Genomic DNA, 19,836 nt, shown 5'->3' with positions numbered 1-19,836 from the left:
TCTGATGGACTTTCTGAATGAACAGACTTGGCCACACACAAACGGACTAAGTCCGTTCGATTTGAACGTGATGACGTAAGATGACTAAACAAGGAATTTCAATAGCCAGTAGCCAATAGATGTCTTTGCGTCGTATTTAGTCTGTTGGAGTAGCATACAGACGAACAGATTTTTCGACCGGACACGAGTCCGTCGGAAAGATTTAAAACATGTTTTATTTCTTGGTCCATCGGATTTGTTTCCCGAAAAATGAACGGACTAGCCCACACACAATTGGATTGTCCAACGGACTGATCCCGTTGGACCTAGTCAGTCTGCTAGAAAGTCCGGTCGTGTGTACACGGCCTTAGAAGTACTAAACACAAAAGCTAGTTGAATTCCAGGATGCAGCTAGAGAGAAAAAAAAAATGTTTTAGGGCAGCAATGGCGAACCTTGGCACCCCAGATGTTTTGTTTTCCCATGAGGCTTAACTACAGTGCAGAGTGTATGAGCATCATGGGAAATGTAGTTCTAAAACATCTGTTGTGTCAAGGTTTGCCATCACTGTTTTAGGGTATCAAAAACATAGAAAATGCTTTCATGTCTTGAATGGTATGTATCTTTACTATTCATACATGGCTTCTCTATTGGGGGGAAAAGAAGACAACTATACTATAATCTTTCTCTTTTCAGGAAGACTGCAGGAAACACTAGGTCCCACAGACTTGAATAGGATGTACCCATGCTGCAGGATCAACCTCCCAGCCAAGTCTATGGGACATTAGTGTGCAGACATGGACACCCTGCCGCTCGATTTTACTTGCTATGTAGCAGATGACATAGAGACTGTTGGAAGAGGTAAATACAAATCTACTTGGGTAGTTTGTGTGTAACATAATGGATTGTATTGATGAGGGCAATAGGGAGGAGGGCTGGGGGAATTTTTGATTAAATATAAACTTGTATTCAAGTCCTATTTGTTAGGGATCCTTCCACTCAATTATTTAGAACAGTGAAAAAAGTGAGGGAAAGTCCCTATAAGTTGCCACCAGAACAGGTGACCCCATTGGAAAAACTCCTTTCATGTTCTCATTTAGTTACAGCCAAAGGCAAATCAATGTGTTTCCAAGAACAGATCTCTATCACATAAAATCCAAGAATTTCTCAGTGTACACCATTGCTCAAACAGGCTTCAAAACAGCCAATTGGGAAGATGCAGACACTGCTGCTGGTAATAATAAATTACATATACTTCTATGAAAGGACATTGACAATGAATAAAAAATAAAAACAGCCAATGCCTCCCTCTGTCTGAAAATGCTAGTTTCTGGCTGCCCTGCTGATCCTCTGGTTTTATTACTGAGTTGGAACGTACTTGTTCTGGCTCACTGACTTAGTCAGCAGAAGCCAGAGTTTCAGCATGGCAGCCAAGAAACTAAACATTTCAGGAGGTTACCAATAAAACATTTTTCTCTGGTTTTATTTTAAGTTTTTTAAGTTTTTTTTTTCAAATGAGCGAATTGGAAAGCTTTTTAAATAAATTCAAAGTTGACTGGACATTGCTCTTTTATGAAAAAGAACATTCTCTTGAATATAAGCTGTATTGTTGCACTGCTTTCTGCTTTGCTATAAGGCTGGATTCACACCTATACATTTTTTGTGCATTTTGCAGATTTGCACTACAGTCCATTTAGCATGGTTTCCTATGAAACACATTTTGTAGTGCAAATCTGCAAAAAGCACTAAACATGCATAGGTGTGAATACAGCCTAAAGACCAACTCTGGGCACCAGAAAAAATAATATCTTTGCAGTGGGGCCTCACCGCGTTGTAAGGGTTAATTGCTGGTTAGGTCTAGGGCTAATCTGCAATACTTATTCCTTCCTCCAGCAGCCTTCCTCCATGATGTGCGAACAGCCCTCCAAAGCCTTCTTTCTATGGTGCTCTGGGCAGTGGTCACAGCTGATGCCATCACATACTGTACAATACAGAAACAAAAGTTTTGCACTGTATATGAGACCGGCGAGTGCCCGCAAACAATCCAGAATGTTGGAGAAAAGAGAAGAGGGCCAAGGGGGAAAAGGAATATTGATTTATTATAGCCTTTTTCTCTAGGTCCTAGACTTGAAAATCATTTAACCCTTGTAGTGCAGGGGGTTCCATTGCAATGAAATTATATATTTTTTATCTTTAATGAACTGAGCTACATGATTTTCTTTATAATGGTTCAAGCAGTTAAAGCAAAAAAGCAACTTTTCATTTATTTTGTTTTTTAGCTTTTTTTTCTAGTTTTTAATAGCGTCCTAATGTGCCAAACAGTTTGGCCTCCTAAGCCAGTATAAATGCTAGAGATGAAAATAATTTTTCTGGTCCTTCCTGACCAAACATCAAGGGGTAGTGAACACCTAGCCAATGCATAACAACTTACAGTATTGAGCTAATTGAACTATTAATTTTAATTTACTAATTTACTAATTTTGTATGAGATAACACGCAATGTCATGTTAAAATATCTCAAATGCAAGGGCTGATATAGAAGTACTGGCGTAAAAGTAGATCCCAGCAATACCCCTTCTATCATTTTCTCGAAGAATTCTGATGATAAATGACTAGCTAAATTGGGCAACAGCACGGTAGTTACTAAATAGATATTTTGCGGCAGAAGAGCTGCAGGGACAGCCTTGTCAGACTTTGCTATGTTGCACTATCATATATATGTTTATCATCTGTAAATCTTACCTGTATATTTTCCAGCACAGTCTAAATTAGCTGCATCAAATACAAAGCAATTAATCAAATGCTAAAGAAATGTTGATCAATATTATTCAATGTCAAAACCAATAAGTGGAATACTAAACCAGGATAAGTCCATGTATTTAAATGAAGTGTATGTAAAGGTAAAAAAAGTTTTAATCTTCAACAGAGTGGGGAAGTGTTGGACCCTTTGATAAGTTTTTATTACTGGCTGTGTCCCTGCTGGGGAGATTTCCTTCTTGGTTTGTCTTGCTGATTCTTGTCAGAGACATGGGGCACCTGCTCCAGTGACAACTCTCTAGTACAGTGGCTGGTCATCCATTAGGGGCACCACCCCCCCTATCTACATGCAGGGCACAAGACGTATGTATTCCAATTGGGTGGGGGTGAAGCACGTGATTAGAGCTGGAGGCTCTAATTGGCTTCAAAAAAGGGTGGGCCCGGGGCACAGAGCACTGCGCTCCAAGCCCACCCAGTTGTGTGTCAATAGCGAGTTAATATTCACTAGTGTCACACTGATACTCCTCCCCGCCAATCAGGAAGCGGGCCCTGAGACCCATCACCTGATTGGCTGAAAGGACAGGCGATCCTATTTGATGTACAAGAAAAACAGTCACTTCCAGCGCTAAAAGGTCTTCTATGGTAAAAAGCAACAAGGACAAGACTTGGGTGGATGCTCCCCTCCTCAGATGGGGTAATACGATAGATACTACGAAAACAAAACAGAAGGCACGTACACATAGTGCATTACCAAAAACATTTATTAAATGTTAAAATCAATAAAAAATGGATAATCACAAGATGGCAACGCTCAAAGAGCCATCCCCTTCCTCAGTGCTTTTGTTTTGTTTTCGTAGATCCTATTAAACACCTAGGAGGAGGAGGGAGGAGATGCACAGCAGAAGCTGCCATGATTCCGAGGAGAACAAGACCAGATTGAAGCAGACGCTGCCACCCGTGACCTAGATGGGGTAAGTGCTGACTGCCCGAGAAGAGGGATGGGGATTGGTGCGGGTGACCTGATCCCGACCGGGGAGGGTGCTTGCTTGCTGCCCCCCCCCCCCCAAAAAAAAACAAAAAGAAAAAAAACAGCAGCCGCCACTGCTCTAGTATAGGAATTCAATTCACTTTGGGGAGATTTACTGACAGTTTCCATGGTGTCTCCAGGACAGGAAATGTAGGGAAGTCTCCCCAGAGGGAAAGAGGCAGAACAGAATAACCTGACATGGGGTTTTAAAGTGGTTCTAAAGGTTGAAGGTTTTTTTTTTACCTTCATGCATTCTATGCATTAGGTTGAAAAACCTTCAGTATGCAGCTCCCTTCACTGCCCTCCCTAATACCGGGCCTGATCTCGATCCAGTGATATGCATGAGCTCAGCTGCTCTCCTGTGTCTGTCTCCTCATCGACTTCTGTGGCTGTCAGTCACAGAAAGTGAGGTGGGAGCAGGGATGGCGCTGTGGGTCTTATGAACATACAGAGCGGGACTGGAGCAGGGCTCTGGAGCGAGCATGCATGATTTCCCCCTATAGCAAGCAGCTTGCTGTGGGGGCACTCAGAGAAGAGGAGCCAGGAGCGGCAGTGGGGGACCTGAGAAGAGGAGGATTGGAGCTTCTCTGTGTGAAACCATTTCACAGAGCAGGTAAGTATAAGATCTTTGATATTTAAAAAAGCAAAACAAAACTTGAAAGTTATTGTTAGGTCTCTTTTTTGTTCCTATAAAATTAATAAACATGTTATACTTACCTGCTCTGTTGCAGTGAATTTGCACAGAGCAACCTGGATCCTCTGCTTCCCGGATCCCTCTTCTGTGATCCTGGCCCCTCCCTGCTATTCAGTGCCCCCACAGCAAGCAGTTTGCTATGGGGGCACCCAAGCCAAGTCACAGCTCCCAGTGTGCATTCAGACACGGAGCCCCGACCCGGCCCCGCCCCCCATTTTTCCTGTATGGCTTGCTGACTTTGATTGACAGCAGCCAATGGCGCCACTGCTGTGCCAATCTGGAGAGAATCTCGGAAGGCTGAGACACTCGTGGACATCACTGGACAGAGAGGGACCTCAGGTAAGCGTTAGGGGGGCTGCTACACACAGAAGGATTTTTTTATCTTAATGCATAGAATGCATTAAGATAAAAAAAAAAAAACTGCCTTTACAACCATTTTAAGCTTTTATATCACTTTAACCCTTGCCTGCTCTAAAACTCCTGTACTGAAATTCCATACTCTGATTTCACTGCACACTGAACTACTCACAGTGTGCATTAGGAGCTGCAGCAAGTCAGATGCAATCTGCCTTGGAACACCCTCAAGATTGACATCATATCATTTTGCTTGTATAAGATCTCCCAACAGCCAGCCATCTTCTTGCATCAGGGCTGAGGGTTCCTCAGGGGAGTAATGAAGCAGGGTGCTGTAATGTTTTCAGAAAGTTATATAGCACCCTCTGGATCCTTCCACCAGCCATAACCTGCCTGCATTACATAGAAAAGCACAGAACCCCAGTGATAACAATATTGAGTCCAGCGGCGGCTGGTGCTCCATTTTTTTTGGGGGGGGGCTGCAAACAAACCCCCCGTTCAGTGAACTACTCCCCCCATGTTGCTTGCCCAGTTGGCCCACCAGCCCCGCACTTACCCCATCCAGGTTGCAGCTTTGGTGGCTTCCTGCTGCGTCTCTTCCTCAGCGGCTTCTCTCCTACCCCTGCTCCTGGCCGGCCAATACGTTTGCTTCTCCTCTCCGCCAATCGGGTCGTAAGACCCGCTTCCTGATTGGCCGGAAGGAGAAGCAGGAAGACGATAGAGAATATTGTCACACAATTGGGTGGGTTTGGGGCGCGGTGCTCTGCTCCCCGAGGCCACCCTTTTTGAAGCCAATTAGAGCCTCAGGCTCTAAGCATGTGCTTAAAAAAAAAAAAACACCACTGAAATCTATGCATCTGCCACCCTGCATGTAGATTAGGGGCCGGGCGCATGGATTAGGGGGGTTGCCACTGACTAAGTCTATAGTAAAGTATGTAATGAAAATGAAGTTTTATTTTAAAATGTCATTAGCATGTTGATCAGTTGGGAATGGTGGAATCAAGGAAAGTGAAACATTTGCAGATTAAACTACAACTTTAACCTCTAAATATGCAGCTACTGGGTGGGCCTTGGCAACCGCATATTTGCTTGCATTAGCACAAATACAACTGTGCACTCCCGGGACAGTTGCCAGCAGCTGGCAAAAGGCTCCTGACCGCTGCTTGTGTTTGGGAACTTTCTGATTATGTGACCGTTGTGACAGCCATTAACTTAGGACAGATGATCATAAACTCTGCTTCCTGGCATCCTAAACCCCCTAAAGGGCCAGGAGTCACCAGCTCCAAGGGGTTAAAGTAATTGTAAAGGCTAATTATAGCATAGATGGGATTTTTTAACAGTGCCCCAATAAACAAAAATTACTTCAAAATATTTTATTTTATTTTATAGCCATTAAAATCGGATTAAAAGACAATATACAGCAATAATACAGTTACTTATTTATTTCCACCAAGGCTACACAGCTCATTCCTCTGTATGTTTCACCGAAGTTGGCTTCTTCAGGAGGACTGTTACCAGGAGTTAATAAGCTGTACATAAACATACATAAGAAATCATATTTATAATAATCACAATTTTATCATAAGCAAAGTTTTGTCACCAATTTATGCTCGCCTCTCTCCATATTTTAGCAAAGAATTTTAATTCTAGTCGATGCTATTCCTAGAAGTGGCTTTATCGCTAGATCAATAGATTGGCGCCAATAATGACCATAGCAGAGATAACATAGGCCCAGCTAGAAAAGTCTCTCTCTCTATGCTTGCCAGTCTCTCTTCCAGTCTCTCTCTGCCAGTCTCTCTCTCTCTCTCTCTGGCAGTCTCTCTCTCAAGAAATTACACTTTGCTACAATGTAAAGTAGTCAGTGTACAGCTTGTATAACAGTGTAAATTTGATGTCCCCTTAAAATAACTCACACAGCGATCAATGTCTAAACCACTGGCAACAAAATTGTTGCTCTACATAAAGATGGCCTAGGCCAGTGATGGCGAACCTTGGCACTCCAGATGTTTTGGAACTACATTTCCCATGATGCTCCTGCACTCTGCAGTGTAGCTGAGCATCATGGGAAATGTAGTTCCAAAACATCTGGGGTGCCAAGGTTCGCCATCACTGGCCTAGGCTATAAGAAGATTGCCAAGACCCTGAAACTGAGCTGCAACATGGTGGCCAAGACTATACAGCGATTTAACAGGACAGTTTCTACTCAGAACAGGCCTCGCATTGGTCGACCAAAGAAGTTGAGTGCAGGTGCTCAGCGTCATATTCAGAGGTTGAATTTGGGAAATACATGTATGAGTGCTGCCAGCATTGCTGCAGAGGTTGAAGGGGTGGGGCTGGGGGGGGTCAGACTGTCAGTGCTCAGACCATACGCCGCACACTGCTTCAAATTGTTCTGCATCACTGTCATCCCAAAAGAAAGTCTCTTCTAAAGATAATGCACAAGAAAGCCACCTGTGAGCTCCCATGATAGTTGCTGGCAGCTGACGAAAGGCTCCTGACCACTGCTTGTGTTTTGGAACTTTCTGATCATGGGACCGCTGTAACAGCCATTCATGTTGGTCACATGATCATAAATTCTTGCTCCTGGCATCCTAAACCCCCTAAAGGGTCAGGAGGCACCAGCTACAAGGGGTTAAAGTAACTGCAAAGGCTAATCATAGCATAGATGGGATTTTTTTAACAGTGCCCCAATAAACAAAAATTACTTCAAAATATTTTATTTTATTTTATATCCATTAAATTCGAATTAAAAGGCAATATACAGCAATAATACAGTTACTTATTTATTTCCACCAAGGATACACCGTTCATTCCTCTACATGTTTCACCAAAGTTGGCTTCTTCAGGAGGACTGTTTCCAGGAGTTAATTAGCTGTACATAAACAACATGCATAAGAAATCATATTTATATTAATCCCAATTTTATCATAAGCAAAGTTTTGTCACCAAATTATGCTCACCTATCTCCGTATTTTAGCAAAGAATTTTAATTCTATTCAATGCTATTCTTATAAGTGGCTTTATCGCTAGATCAATAGAGTGGTACCAATAATGACCATAGCGGAGATAACATAGTCCCAGCTAGAAAAGTCTGTCTCACTCTCTGCCTGCCAGTCTCTCTCTCTGCCTGCCAGTCTCTCTCTCTGCCTGCCTGCCAGTCTCTCTCTCTCTCTCTCAAGAAATTACACTTTGCTACAATGTAAAGTAGTGAGTGTACAGCTTATAACATTGTAAATTTGCTGCCCCCCTCAAAATAACTCAACACAGCCATTAATGTCTAAACTGCTGGCAACAAAATTGTTGCTCTACATAAAGATGGTCTACACCAGTAATGTATTATCTGCCCAAAATCCATAAGCATCCTACCTGCACCCCGGGATGACCCATAGTAAGTGGGATTGATTCCATCACGTCCCGGATGGGCAGGTACATTGATTTTCATCTCCAACCATTAGTTAAAAAAATGCCGTCCTACATTAAGGACACTAGATGTGTGATCAACCTGTTGAAAATACTCCAAGACCTGGCTTGTGGATGGTGACAGCAGATGTCATGTCCTTATACACGGTGATACCTCATGATTTGGGACTTTTGGTGGTGGAATACTTTCAAAGACGTGATTCTGGCTTATTCAATGAGCAGATTTGCTTTATTATGAAACTACTCCAATTTGCTGCATCACGCAGTTATTTTTGGTTTGGAGGCAAATTCTACAAACAAGACAGAGGTGTCGCCATGGGGGCGAAATATGCCCCCAGTTTGGTGAACCTCTTCATGGCCCCCTGGGAGGAGGATGTCATCTATGCCCAATAGAGACCTGGGTTGGTCCTGTGGGCTAGGTATAAAGACAACATCCTCCTCCTGTGGGATGGCAGGAAGGTCGACCTTGACACCTTTCTTGTAGGATTAAATGCCAACAACAGAGGCATTGTCCTGAACTATGAGGCTAGTCAGGTGAAAATCAACTTACTGGATCTAAGATTTGGGGTCAGTAAAGATCGATTTATTACTGCCACACACACACTTCAAAGGGACTGACCGCAATTTTTATATCCTTACTGACAGTTGTCACCATGAGGCCTGGTTCAAGTCGGTATCTAAAAGCCAGTTTGTACGTTTAAAGCGGAATTGCTCTCATCCTAGGGAGTTTTCCCTTCAGGCTGAAATTTTGACCCAGCGATTTCTAGAAAAGGGATACTCAGAGGTATCTCTGAGGACCACTTTAGATGAGGTAACATCAATGAATCGAAATAATCTCCTTAAAGAAAGATCCCCGAGAGATGATAATACATTGATTGTCCCTTTTCATCACTACATGTTCAATCCAGCATAGAAACATGGGACAACTCATCAAAAAACATTGGCGTGACCACGTTCTCAATACGGTTCTTCCCAACAAACCTCAGATGATATATAGGGGGGCCTCTTCATTTGGGGGTAGACTAGCCCCTAATATTCTGGATCCACCCTCCATAAAGGGTTCTTTGAAAATTTAACTGGATTTTACCAGTGCAGGAAATGTAGGATATGTTAATTTAGTGGATGTCCACACAGGAGAACCCACAAATTCCGATCAACCAGTACCATGGTTGAATTCAAAATTAGACCGTTCATCATGTGTTCCACTGAGGGGGTTGTTTACCTGCTCCAATGCTCTTGTGGGCTACAGTATGTGGGCAGGACTAAACGCCCCCTCAGGGTTAGATTGAACGAACACGTGATGAATATTCTAAGCGGATTTCCGAAACATCCAGTATCTAGGCACTATTTAAGGGGCCATGATAAGGATCCCTCTAAAACGATTTTTTGGGGAATTGATAAATATATCCCACCATAGAGGGGTGGCTCCATGGTTCCGTGGCATTTCCAGACTGGAAATGGCATGGATACATAAAATCAAATGTTATACCCCCTTTGGGCTCAATGTCGACATTGATTTGAATGCATTTATAGACAATTCTTGATTTGGATCACTTTTGTATACTTGTTATGAGACCTCAATGGCAACCTTGGAGAGTCCTTTATATATCTCGATCTTTATTGGTTTATATTTTCATTGTTTTTTTTTTTTTCATTTTCATTTTTATTTTCATTTATTTTTATTTCTATTTCTATTTATTTGTATATTCTTATTTTTATATTTATTTACAATTATTTTTATTTTTAATTTAATGTTATTTCATTTTAATTTTATTTTGACTCTTCACTTTCATTTCATTCTCATCCTTATTTTTATTTCATTTTATTTTATTTTTACATTTTATTCTATTTTTTATTTTATTTTCCACCATATAACTGCTTAGAACTGTGTTCATCATAATTTATCATTGGGCCTCTCATTAAGGCGCTATACTTATTGATTTTTGAATTGGCTCTTTATGGGGAAACTTATGGAGTTAATTTTTTTCTTCAGCCACTAGATGGCGGTGTGGGAATTATATCCGCACTATTAACAAATTTTCTTAGATTTACAACGCTATCGATATAGTCATAAAATATCAATTATAAGTTATGGATTAATTAATTCTTAATTTGATATTCCTCATATTGCTCCTGTCCGCATATGTTTTATTATTTTCGATTTGTTTTTTAGAATGTCAACATAGATTGACATTATGGGTTTCCGCCATTGAGGACTCATAATGAGGCGTGGATATTCCTGGGTGTATTTAACCACTTCAGCTCCGGACCAATAAACACCTTAAGGACCAGAGGTCTTTTTGCAATTTCGCACTGCGCTGCTTTAACTGGTAATTGCGCGGTCATGCAATATTGCACCCAAACGAAATTTGCGTCCTTTTCTTCCCACAAATAGAGCTTTCTTTTGATGGTATTTGATTGCCTCTGCGATTTTTTTTTTTTGCGATATAAATGGAAAAAGAGCGAAAATTTTGAAAAAAAAAGATATTTTCTTCTTTTTGTTATAAGAAAAATCGAATAAACTAAATTTTAGTCATACATTGAGGGCAAAATTTATTCAGCCACATGTCTTTAGTAAAAAAAATGTCAATAAGCGTATATTTTTTGGTTTGCGCAAAAGTTATAGCGTCTACAAACTAGAGTACATTTTCTGGAATTTACACAGCTTTTAATTTATGACTGCCGATCTCATTTCTTGAGGTGCTAAAATGGCAGGGCAGTACAAATCCCCCCCAAATGACCCCATTTTGGAAAGTAGACACCCCAAGGAAATTGCTGATGGGTATGTTGAGCCCATTGAATATTTTTTTTTTTTGTCCTAAGGGATTGAATAATGACAAAAAAAAAAAAAAAAATTTTTTTTACAAAAAGTTGTCACTAAATGATATATTGCTCACACATGCCATGGTTATATGTGGAATTGCACCCCAAAATATATTCCGCTACTTCTCCCGAGTATGGGGATACCACGTGTGTGGGACTTTTTGGGAGTCTAGTCGCGCACGGCACCCCGAAAACCAATCACCACCTTCAGGATTTCTAAGGGTGCAAATTTTTGATTTAACTCCTCACTACCTATCACAGTTTCGAAGGCCATAAAATGCCAAAATAGCACAAAACCCCCCAAAATGACCCCATTTTGGAAAGTAGACACCCCAAGCTATTTACTGAGAGGCATGTTGAGTCCATGGAATATTTTATATTTTGCCACAAGTTGCGGGAATATTACAAACTTTTTTTTTTTTGCACCAAGTTGTCACTAAATGATATATTGCTCACACATGCTATGGGCATATGTGAAATGACACCCCAAAATACATTCTGCTGCTTCTCCCAAGTACGGGGATACCACATGTGTGGGAGTTTTTGGGAGTCTAGTCGCGCACGGCACCCCAAAAACCAATCACCACCTTCAGGATTTCTAAGGGTGCAAATTTTTGATTTAACTCCTCACTACCTATCACAGTTTCGAAGGCCATAAAATGCCAAAATAGCACAAAACCCCCCCAAATGACCCCATTTTGGAAAGTAGACACCCCAAGCTATTTACTGAGAGGCATGTTGAGTCCATGGAATATTTTATATTTTGCCAAAAGTTGCGGGAATATTACAAACTTTTTTTTTTTTTGCACAAAGTTGTCACTAAATGATATATTGCTCACACATGCTATGGGCAGAAGTCAAATTACACCCCAAAATAAATTCTGCTGCTTCTCCCGAGTATGTGGATACCACATGTGGGGGACTTTTTGGGAGCCTAGCCACGTACGGGACCCCGAAAACCAAGCACTGCCTTCCGGATTTGAATATAAAATGCTATAAAAAACAAACTAACCAGAGTCACCTGTAACACTTATACGGTGATCAGTGGTGAAAGGGTTAACTAGGGGCAATCAGGGGGTTCACATTTTTATTAGGTAGTATATGGGGGTCCCTGGCGCTATATAAAAACCTGACGGGGAACCTAAATAACTAACTGGCTAACCAGCGTCACCAGTGACACTTATACTGTGATCGCTGGTGAAAGGGGGTGAAAGGGTTAACTAGCAGCAATCAGGGGGTTAAAACCATTATTGGGTAGTATATCGGGGTACCTAGCGCTATAAAAACCTGGCGGTGAACCTAAAAAAATAACTAGCTACCTAGCGACACTAGCGACACTGATGCAGCGTTCAGAAAAATTATCGCTTAGTGACACTGGCAAAAGGGGGTGAAAGGGTTAACTAGCGGAAATCAGGGGGTTAAAACCATTATTGGGTAGTATATCGGGGTACCTAGCGCTATAAAAACCTGGCGGTGAACCTAAAAAAATAACTAGCTACCTAGCGACTGTAGCGACACTAATACAGCGATCAGAAAAACGATCGCTTAGTGACACTGGCAAAAGGGGGTGAAAGGGTTAACTAGCGGCAATCAGGGGGTTAAACCCATTATTGGGTAGTATATCGGGGTACCTAGCGATATAAAAACCTGGCGGTGAACCTAAAAAAATAACTAGCTACCTAGCGACACATGCAGCGATCAGAAAAATGATCGCTTAGTGACACTGGCAAAAGGGGGTGAAAGGGTTAACTCTAGGGGCAATCAGGGGGTTAAATCTTTATTGGGGGGTGATAGGGGGCTACCCTGGACCTAACACTAACTGTCCTGACAGTTTTTACTGTCACAACTGACACTGAATGCATTGATCAGTAAAGAAATGATCAATGCAATCAGTGACACTGTGACTGGGGGGGGAGGGGGGGCGGGGGGGGATCGGGGGGCGATCGGGGGGGGGGATCGGGGGGGGTTTGTGTGCCTGTGTGTACCTACATGTCAGTGTAGTGTTGGTGCACACTTACTTTTACTCTTCTCCTCGTAGTCCGGTCAAAAAGACCGCCCCGAGGAGAATGACATCACTTCCTCCTTCCTGTGTAAACAATACACAGGGGAGGAAGCTTCTCATTGGCCAGGAGCGATCCAGAGGGGGTGGCCGAAAACCAACGGCCATCCCCTCATCACGGAGCGCTCCTGGACCGAATCGGACCGCCGTAAACAGCGGGAGGGGGTCCGATCGGACCCCCCACCCGCTGGAAGGCAATCACGTAGATGTACGTGATTGTGCCTGCCTGTGCCATTGTGCTGACGTACAATGGCAATACGGCGGTCCTTAAGTGGTTAAATGGCGATGAGTCAGTGTGATGCGCGTTCCCCATACAACGCCATCTCTAGGCGAAACGTACATAGGGAGGTTGACGCACTGACGTCATTGCGACCTGTATCCGAACGGGTGCATGCTGCTGGTGTTCTGACGTATAGTGTCCGGCCATGAAATACTGTCCGCTCCGTACTGCGCATGCGCAGTACGGAGAAGACGAAGCATCGGAAAATCTCCGAAGCTGAACGGCGCCTGCGCTGTGAGTGGAGGTGGTAGCCCCACCATCCAAGCGGACATAGGGTTGTGAATTTTAGAGGGCCCCTCGCGGGCGAGCTTTGCTCGCCACGCTTTGCTCGCCACGCTTCGGGCTCGGCCTCGCTGCGCTCGGCTCTTTTTTATTCCTGCTCTATGTCCACTTGGATAGTGGGGATAGAACCGGCAATTTTTGGAATCTGTGTTGCTGTGTACTGCGCATGCGCAGTACGCAGCGGACACTATCCGATGGAGGACGTTATTTGACAAGACACTGGCCGGCAAACAGAGTTTTTTTTTTAATCTGCCTAATTTTACGCTACCTAATGTAAGTGCAATTTTTATCTTTTATTAAATAATACTTTACGGATTCACACTATGGCCGGTCTTTTTCTCTTTCTTATGAATTTATGATGGAGGTGTGCTCCGTTTGGTCGTTGCTATCTCTGGCCCATCATTGAGGCTTATCTAAGGAAGGGTGATGCCAGCAAATTGAATCTGAAAACGTCTCTCACTGCATGAATATTATCCAGTTGGTCTGTGGAAGCACAATTACAGAGTTGGTGTTTGGATATTGTAGACATGTCACTGGAGAAGTGATCGAGGGGGTGTACATCTCACCTAGGTTGCTACACAGTGTGAGATGGTAAATCCCGGATGGATCAGTTTCTCAGCAGCGATATGCTGCTGAGTTGTTATTTAATTTTGCCGGGCCTGGGTTTATATGGAATGGCAGGTAGGTTTGGTAGAGGGACCTGTCATTCCACATCCCCCGATCCAGTTCTGGGTTTGGGATCAGGTGAGCTTTGATCCTAATTAGCCTGGGAAGCTAAAGGCTCTGCAGGGTCTGCAGGTGATTGCTCTCAGCCAGGGAAACGAACAGTCTGTGTGTTTGAGGAAGCTGCAAGCACAGCCACTGCTGGAGCTAAAATCCACCCTGTGATATCCAGGCGAAAGACGCTGTGTTTATAAGTGTCAGATAGGTGAGAAGAACCTGTTAGTAAGCGCCCAGCCGGGCTAGGTTGTTTTGTTATTGTTATTATTTTGTTCCTGTTATACACAAGAAGCACGGTGTTGCTGTATACTTTGTTTGTTGGACTGTTTATACCACAAATAAACGCCAAGGTCTACTTTATAAAGTCCAAGTCTGCTGAGAACTGTGTCCAAACACACCCTACCCCGGGAAGATCCCTTACAATTGGTGTTCGAATGCGGGCAAGTCGGTTGCTAGGGGCAACGGTGTGGACAGACTTGGCTACAGCTGCTGATGTCCTGGGTGAAAGCTGCAACTACACTCCAAGAACAGTCCAGCAACATGGAGGAGATGCTGAAGCAGTTTATGCAAGTGAGTTTGCAACAACAGCAACGACATGAACAGTCCATGGCTGCACAACAACAACTTATCGAGCACCTGATAGCAAATCGAGAGGCGCCTGTGGTTGCTAATCCACCCACAGTGATGGGAGCCGCTCCAGAGATTTTTTTTGGGAGAAGGACTGTGCAGAAAGCGCTGCAAAAGATGACTGCTGAGGACGATGTTGAAGCCTATCTAACAGTATTTGAGCGCGTGGCTGAGCGAGAGAAGTTACCAGCCGCTGAGTGGGCAGAGGTAATTGCGCCCTATTTAACAGGTGAACCTCAAAAGGCCTACTATGACCTCAGTGAGCAAGAGGTTAAGGACTATACTCGGCTAAAAGAGGAGATACTTGCCTGACTAGGAGTTACTACTGCAGTCCGTGCCCGGAGGGTACGCAACTGGAGCTACAGTCTGGACAAATCAGCGAGGTCCCAGATGTATGACCTAATCCATTTGGCAAGAAAGTGGTTGGAGCCAGACACTTCTACTCCTGCACAAATCCTAGAGAAGGTCGTGATGGATCGCTACCTCCGAGCGCTTCCTACTGACCTGCAACGCTGGGTGGGACAAGGTGATCCTAAGAATGCAAACGAACTTGTCAACCTTGTGGAGAGGTTCCAGGCGACTGAGGACTACCTCCGTGATGTTCCTGCAGCATCTTCACCTCCCCGGAGCGCCAGATCTGTGCCGTCAGCTGGTAAGAGACTTCCATCTATTGGGGGAGTGTGGAGGGGTGCTGATGGAGGGAAAAGGGCTCAAGTGGTGTCTCGGGGACAAAAGACTGGTGATGGTCCCGGGTGGCTAAGGGGCTCTGAAAAGGACTCCTTGCCAAAGAGACCAGGCCCTATCCAGTGTTGGAGATGCCATGAGGCGGGACACGTGTCGGCCCATTGCCCTCTTACCACTGAACCCATGGAGTGTGACGCTAGCCGGCGTCAGTCGCTGTTTGCGGAACCATCTTGTGCTGCAGTTCCTGGACTAGAGACTGAACCGCAAATCTGCAATATTACCATCAATGACCTTCCCGTTGAGGCGTTAATGGACTCGGGAAGCCTCGTAACCTTGGTGCATGCTAGCCTGGTGGCTGGGGACTTAGAGTGTAAAAAGCATATGAGTGTTGTGTGTATACATGGTGATACAAAAGTGTACCCTATAGTGCTGGCTAAAGTCGGGACTGAACAAGGCACAGTACAATATGAAGTGGGTGTGGTTAAAAACCTCATGCATAATGTAATATTGGGGCGCGATTTTCCTTTATTCTGGGCTCTCTGGGAAAAAAGAAAAATCCCCAAAAGGAGTGAGGATACCTCTAAGGTGGTTGCCTTGTCCACTGTGAATGATAAAAGTGTACAGGATGAAAATGATTGTTTTCCTTTGCAGGTCCTGGCTGGGGAGGAGGAGGCTCCTCCCCCTGAGCAAAATATACTAGACTTAGAGGTGTCTAGCGATAATTTTGGGGCTGCACAATTACAGGACCCCACTCTCAAAAATGCGAGAGAGCAGGTTGCTGTTATGAACGGGGTACCTCAGGAACCAGATGCTGAAAAAAGATTTCCACATTTTTCGGTGACTAATGATCTTTTCTATAGAGTCAATAAGGTTAAGGATGAGATTGTGGAACAGCTTCTGGTACCTAAGCCGTACCGGCGTCAGGTGCTTGACATGGCACATAACCATGTTCTTGGGGGACACTTGGGGACTGACAAAACGCGAGAGAGGGTTCTCCAGAGGTTTTTTTGGCCGGCCATATATGATGACATTAAAAAATACTGTGAGTCGTGCCCCACATGTCAGGTTAGTGCCCCAGTGTCACATTTTCGCAGTCCTTTGGTTTCGCTCCCTATTATAGAGGTGCCTTTTGAGCGTATTGCCATGGATTTAGTGGGTCCCATTGTAAAGTCAGCTAGAGGACACCAGTATATTTTGGTAGTCATGGATTATGCGACCCGCTATCCTGAGGCTGTACCCTTAAGAAACACTGCATCTAAAACAATTGCACGTGAGTTGTTTTATATGTTCTCTAGGACTGGGATCCCCAAAGAAATCCTAACTGACCAAGGTACGCCATTTATGTCGAAAGTAATGAAGGAATTATGTAAACTATTTAAAATCTCACACATCCGTACCTCTGTATACCACCCCCAGACGGACGGATTGGTGGAGAGATTTAACAAAACTTTGAAACATATGTTGAAGAAAGTGGTGGCAAAAGATGGTCGTGACTGGGATCATTTATTACCCTACCTCATGTTTGCTATTAGGGAGGTGCCCCAAGCGTCCACAGGGTTCTCACCATTCGAGTTGGTCTATGGTCATCACCCTAGGGGTCTACTGGACATTGCAAAAGAGACATGGGAGAATGAGTCCACCCCATACAAGAGTGTTATTGAGCATGTAGCACAAATGCAGGACCGTATAGCCACTGTAATGCCCCTGGTAAGGGAACACCTCCAGAGGGCTCAAGAGGCCCAAAGTAGAATTTACAACCGGTCCGCAAGAATCAGGACATTCAACCCAGGCGATAGGGTCCTTATACTAGTCCCCACTGTTGAGAGTAAATTCTTGGCGAAGTGGCAAGGTCCTTATGAAATTGTTGAAAAGATCAGTGAGGTGAACTACAAGGTGCACCAACCAGGTAAAAGGAAGCCTTTCCAAGTTTATCACATAAACTTGATCAAGCCCTGGAAAGACAGGGAATCCTTGGTCGCGACAAATACTGTTAATAATTTGTCACAACCAATCCCTCCAGTCAAGGTAGGTGATACTCTATCAGTGTCACAGAAACAGGAGGCTCAGGAATTTTTACAGAAAAACAAAAACAAGTTCTCTGACCTCCCAGGGCGTACACACCTCATCCATCATCACATTGAAACGGAGCCTAGAAGCAGAGTAAACCTTAAGCCCTATAGGATACCGGAGGCACGTAGGGAAGCCGTATCTGCCGAGGTAAAACGTATGCTTGCTCTGGGGGTAATTGAGGTGTCACAGAGTGAATGGTCCAGCCCAATTGTGCTAATCCCAAAGCCCAATGGAACTTGGAGGTTCTGTAACGATTTCAGAAAGTTGAATGAGATCTCCAAGTTCGATGCGTATCCTATGCCCAGGGTAGATGAGTTGATTGAGAAGTTGGGTAACGCCAGGTACATAACCACCCTCGATCTCACAAAGGGCTACTGGCAGATTCCACTTTCTGGTGAGGCTAAAGAGAAAACTGCATTCTCCACCCCTGATGGGCTATTCCAGTATGTAGTGATGCCATTCGGGTTACATGGAGCCCCTGCAACTTTCCAGAGGTTGATGGACTTGATTCTGCGACCACATCGTGATTACTCAGCTGCCTACCTCGATGATGTGGTCATTTTTAGCCCTGATTGGGAAAGTCACCTCTGTAAGGTACAGGCCGTGTTGGATGCCATAAGTGATGCGGGGTTGACCATAAATGCCGAGAAGTGTGCTCTAGCCCTAGAAGAGGCCAAATATCTGGGCTACATTATTGGGAGAGGGTTGATTAAGCCACAGCTAAATAAAATTGAGGCAATACAGAATTGGCCTAGACCCCTGACAAGGAAACAGGTTAGAGCTTTCCTGGGTATTACGGGGTATTACCGTAGATTTGTGCCGAACTTTGCCTCAGTTGCTGCTCCACTAACTGACTTGACAAAGGGCGGAAAGACAGCAATGGTCACGTGGACCCCAGAGGCCGAGAAGGCTTTCCAAAGCCTTAAGTCTGCCTTGTGCCAACCACCTGTCTTAGTTACCCCCGATTTCAGGCGAGAATTTCTGGTCCAGACAGATGCCTCTAACACAGGCTTAGGTGCAGTACTCTCACAAGTAGTGAATGGTGAGGAGCATCCAGTGACGTACTTGAGTAGAAAACTAACCCCGGCCGAGAAAAATTATGCCATTGTGGAGCGAGAATGTTTGGCAGTAAAGTGGGCCCTAGAATCTTTAAAGTATTACTTGCTAGGCAGGAAATTCAAGTTGGTGACAGACCATGCCCCCCTAACATGGATGAAGTTAAACAAGGAGAGAAATGCAAGAGTGACTAGATGGTTTCTCTCCCTACAAAACTTTAATTTCACTGTGGAACACAGGCCAGGGAAATTACAGGCAAATGCTGACGCATTGTCAAGGGTAAGTTGTCTGTGGGGACAAAAGGCTCAGCCCTCCGGTCTGAAAAAGAGGGGGGGGATATGTAGACATGTCACTGGAGAAGTGATCGAGGGGGTGTACATCTCACCTAGGTTGCTACACAGTGTGAGATGGTAAATCCAGGATGGATCAGTTTCTCAGCAGCGATATGCTGCTGAGTTGTTATTTAATTTTGCCGGGCCTGGGTTTATATGGAATGGCAGGTAGGTTTGGTAGAGGGACCTGTCATTCCACATCCCCCGATCCAGTTCTGGGTTTGGGATCAGGTGAGCTTTGATCCTAATTAGCCTGGGAAGCTAAAGGCTCTGCAGGGTCTGCAGGTGATTGCTCTCAGCCAGGGAAACGAACAGTCTGTGTGTTTGAGGAAGCTGCAAGCACAGCCACTGCTGGAGCTAAAATCCACCCTGTGATATCCAGGCGAAAGACGCTGTGTTTATAAGTGTCAGATAGGTGAGAAGAACCTGTTAGTAAGCGCCCAGCCGGGCTAGGTTGTTTTGTTATTGTTATTATTTTGTTCCTGTTATACACAAGAAGCACGGTGTTGCTGTATACTTTGTTTGTTGGACTGTTTATACCACGAATAAACGCCAAGGTCTACTTTATAAAGTCCAAGTCTGCTGAGAACTGTGTCCAAACACACCCTACCCCGGGAAGATCCCTTACAATATATACAGGCTTCATTTAAGCTTGCCTCAGGTAAGCGTGCAAT

General features: G+C 44.1%; 1 protein-coding gene across 2 annotated transcripts in view; it reads right to left on the bottom strand.

Moving 5' to 3' along the window:
- Positions 1-6,167: 6,167 nt before the first annotated feature.
- Positions 6,168-19,836, bottom strand: part of LOC143982409 (uromodulin-like) — a 140,541-nt gene continuing 126,872 nt past the window's right edge. Inside the window, exon 10 of one of the 2 annotated variants that reach the window (XM_077481081.1) lies at positions 6,168-6,338. In XM_077481081.1, the coding sequence (XP_077337207.1) occupies positions 6,331-6,338 (8 nt within the window). In that variant the 3' untranslated portion in view covers positions 6,168-6,330. Of the gene's footprint in view, positions 6,339-7,512; positions 7,682-19,836 lie in introns of those variants that run through there. The other variant, XM_077481079.1, reaches the window with a different exon arrangement.

The sequence above is a fragment of the Lithobates pipiens genome, unplaced genomic scaffold, assembly GCF_037356315.1.
Source record: "Lithobates pipiens isolate NorthernLeopardFrog02 unplaced genomic scaffold, aLitPip1_a1.2 Scaffold_16, whole genome shotgun sequence".
Lineage (NCBI taxonomy): Eukaryota > Metazoa > Chordata > Amphibia > Anura > Ranidae > Lithobates > Lithobates pipiens.
This window is presented reverse-complemented; position numbering and strand designations above follow the sequence as displayed.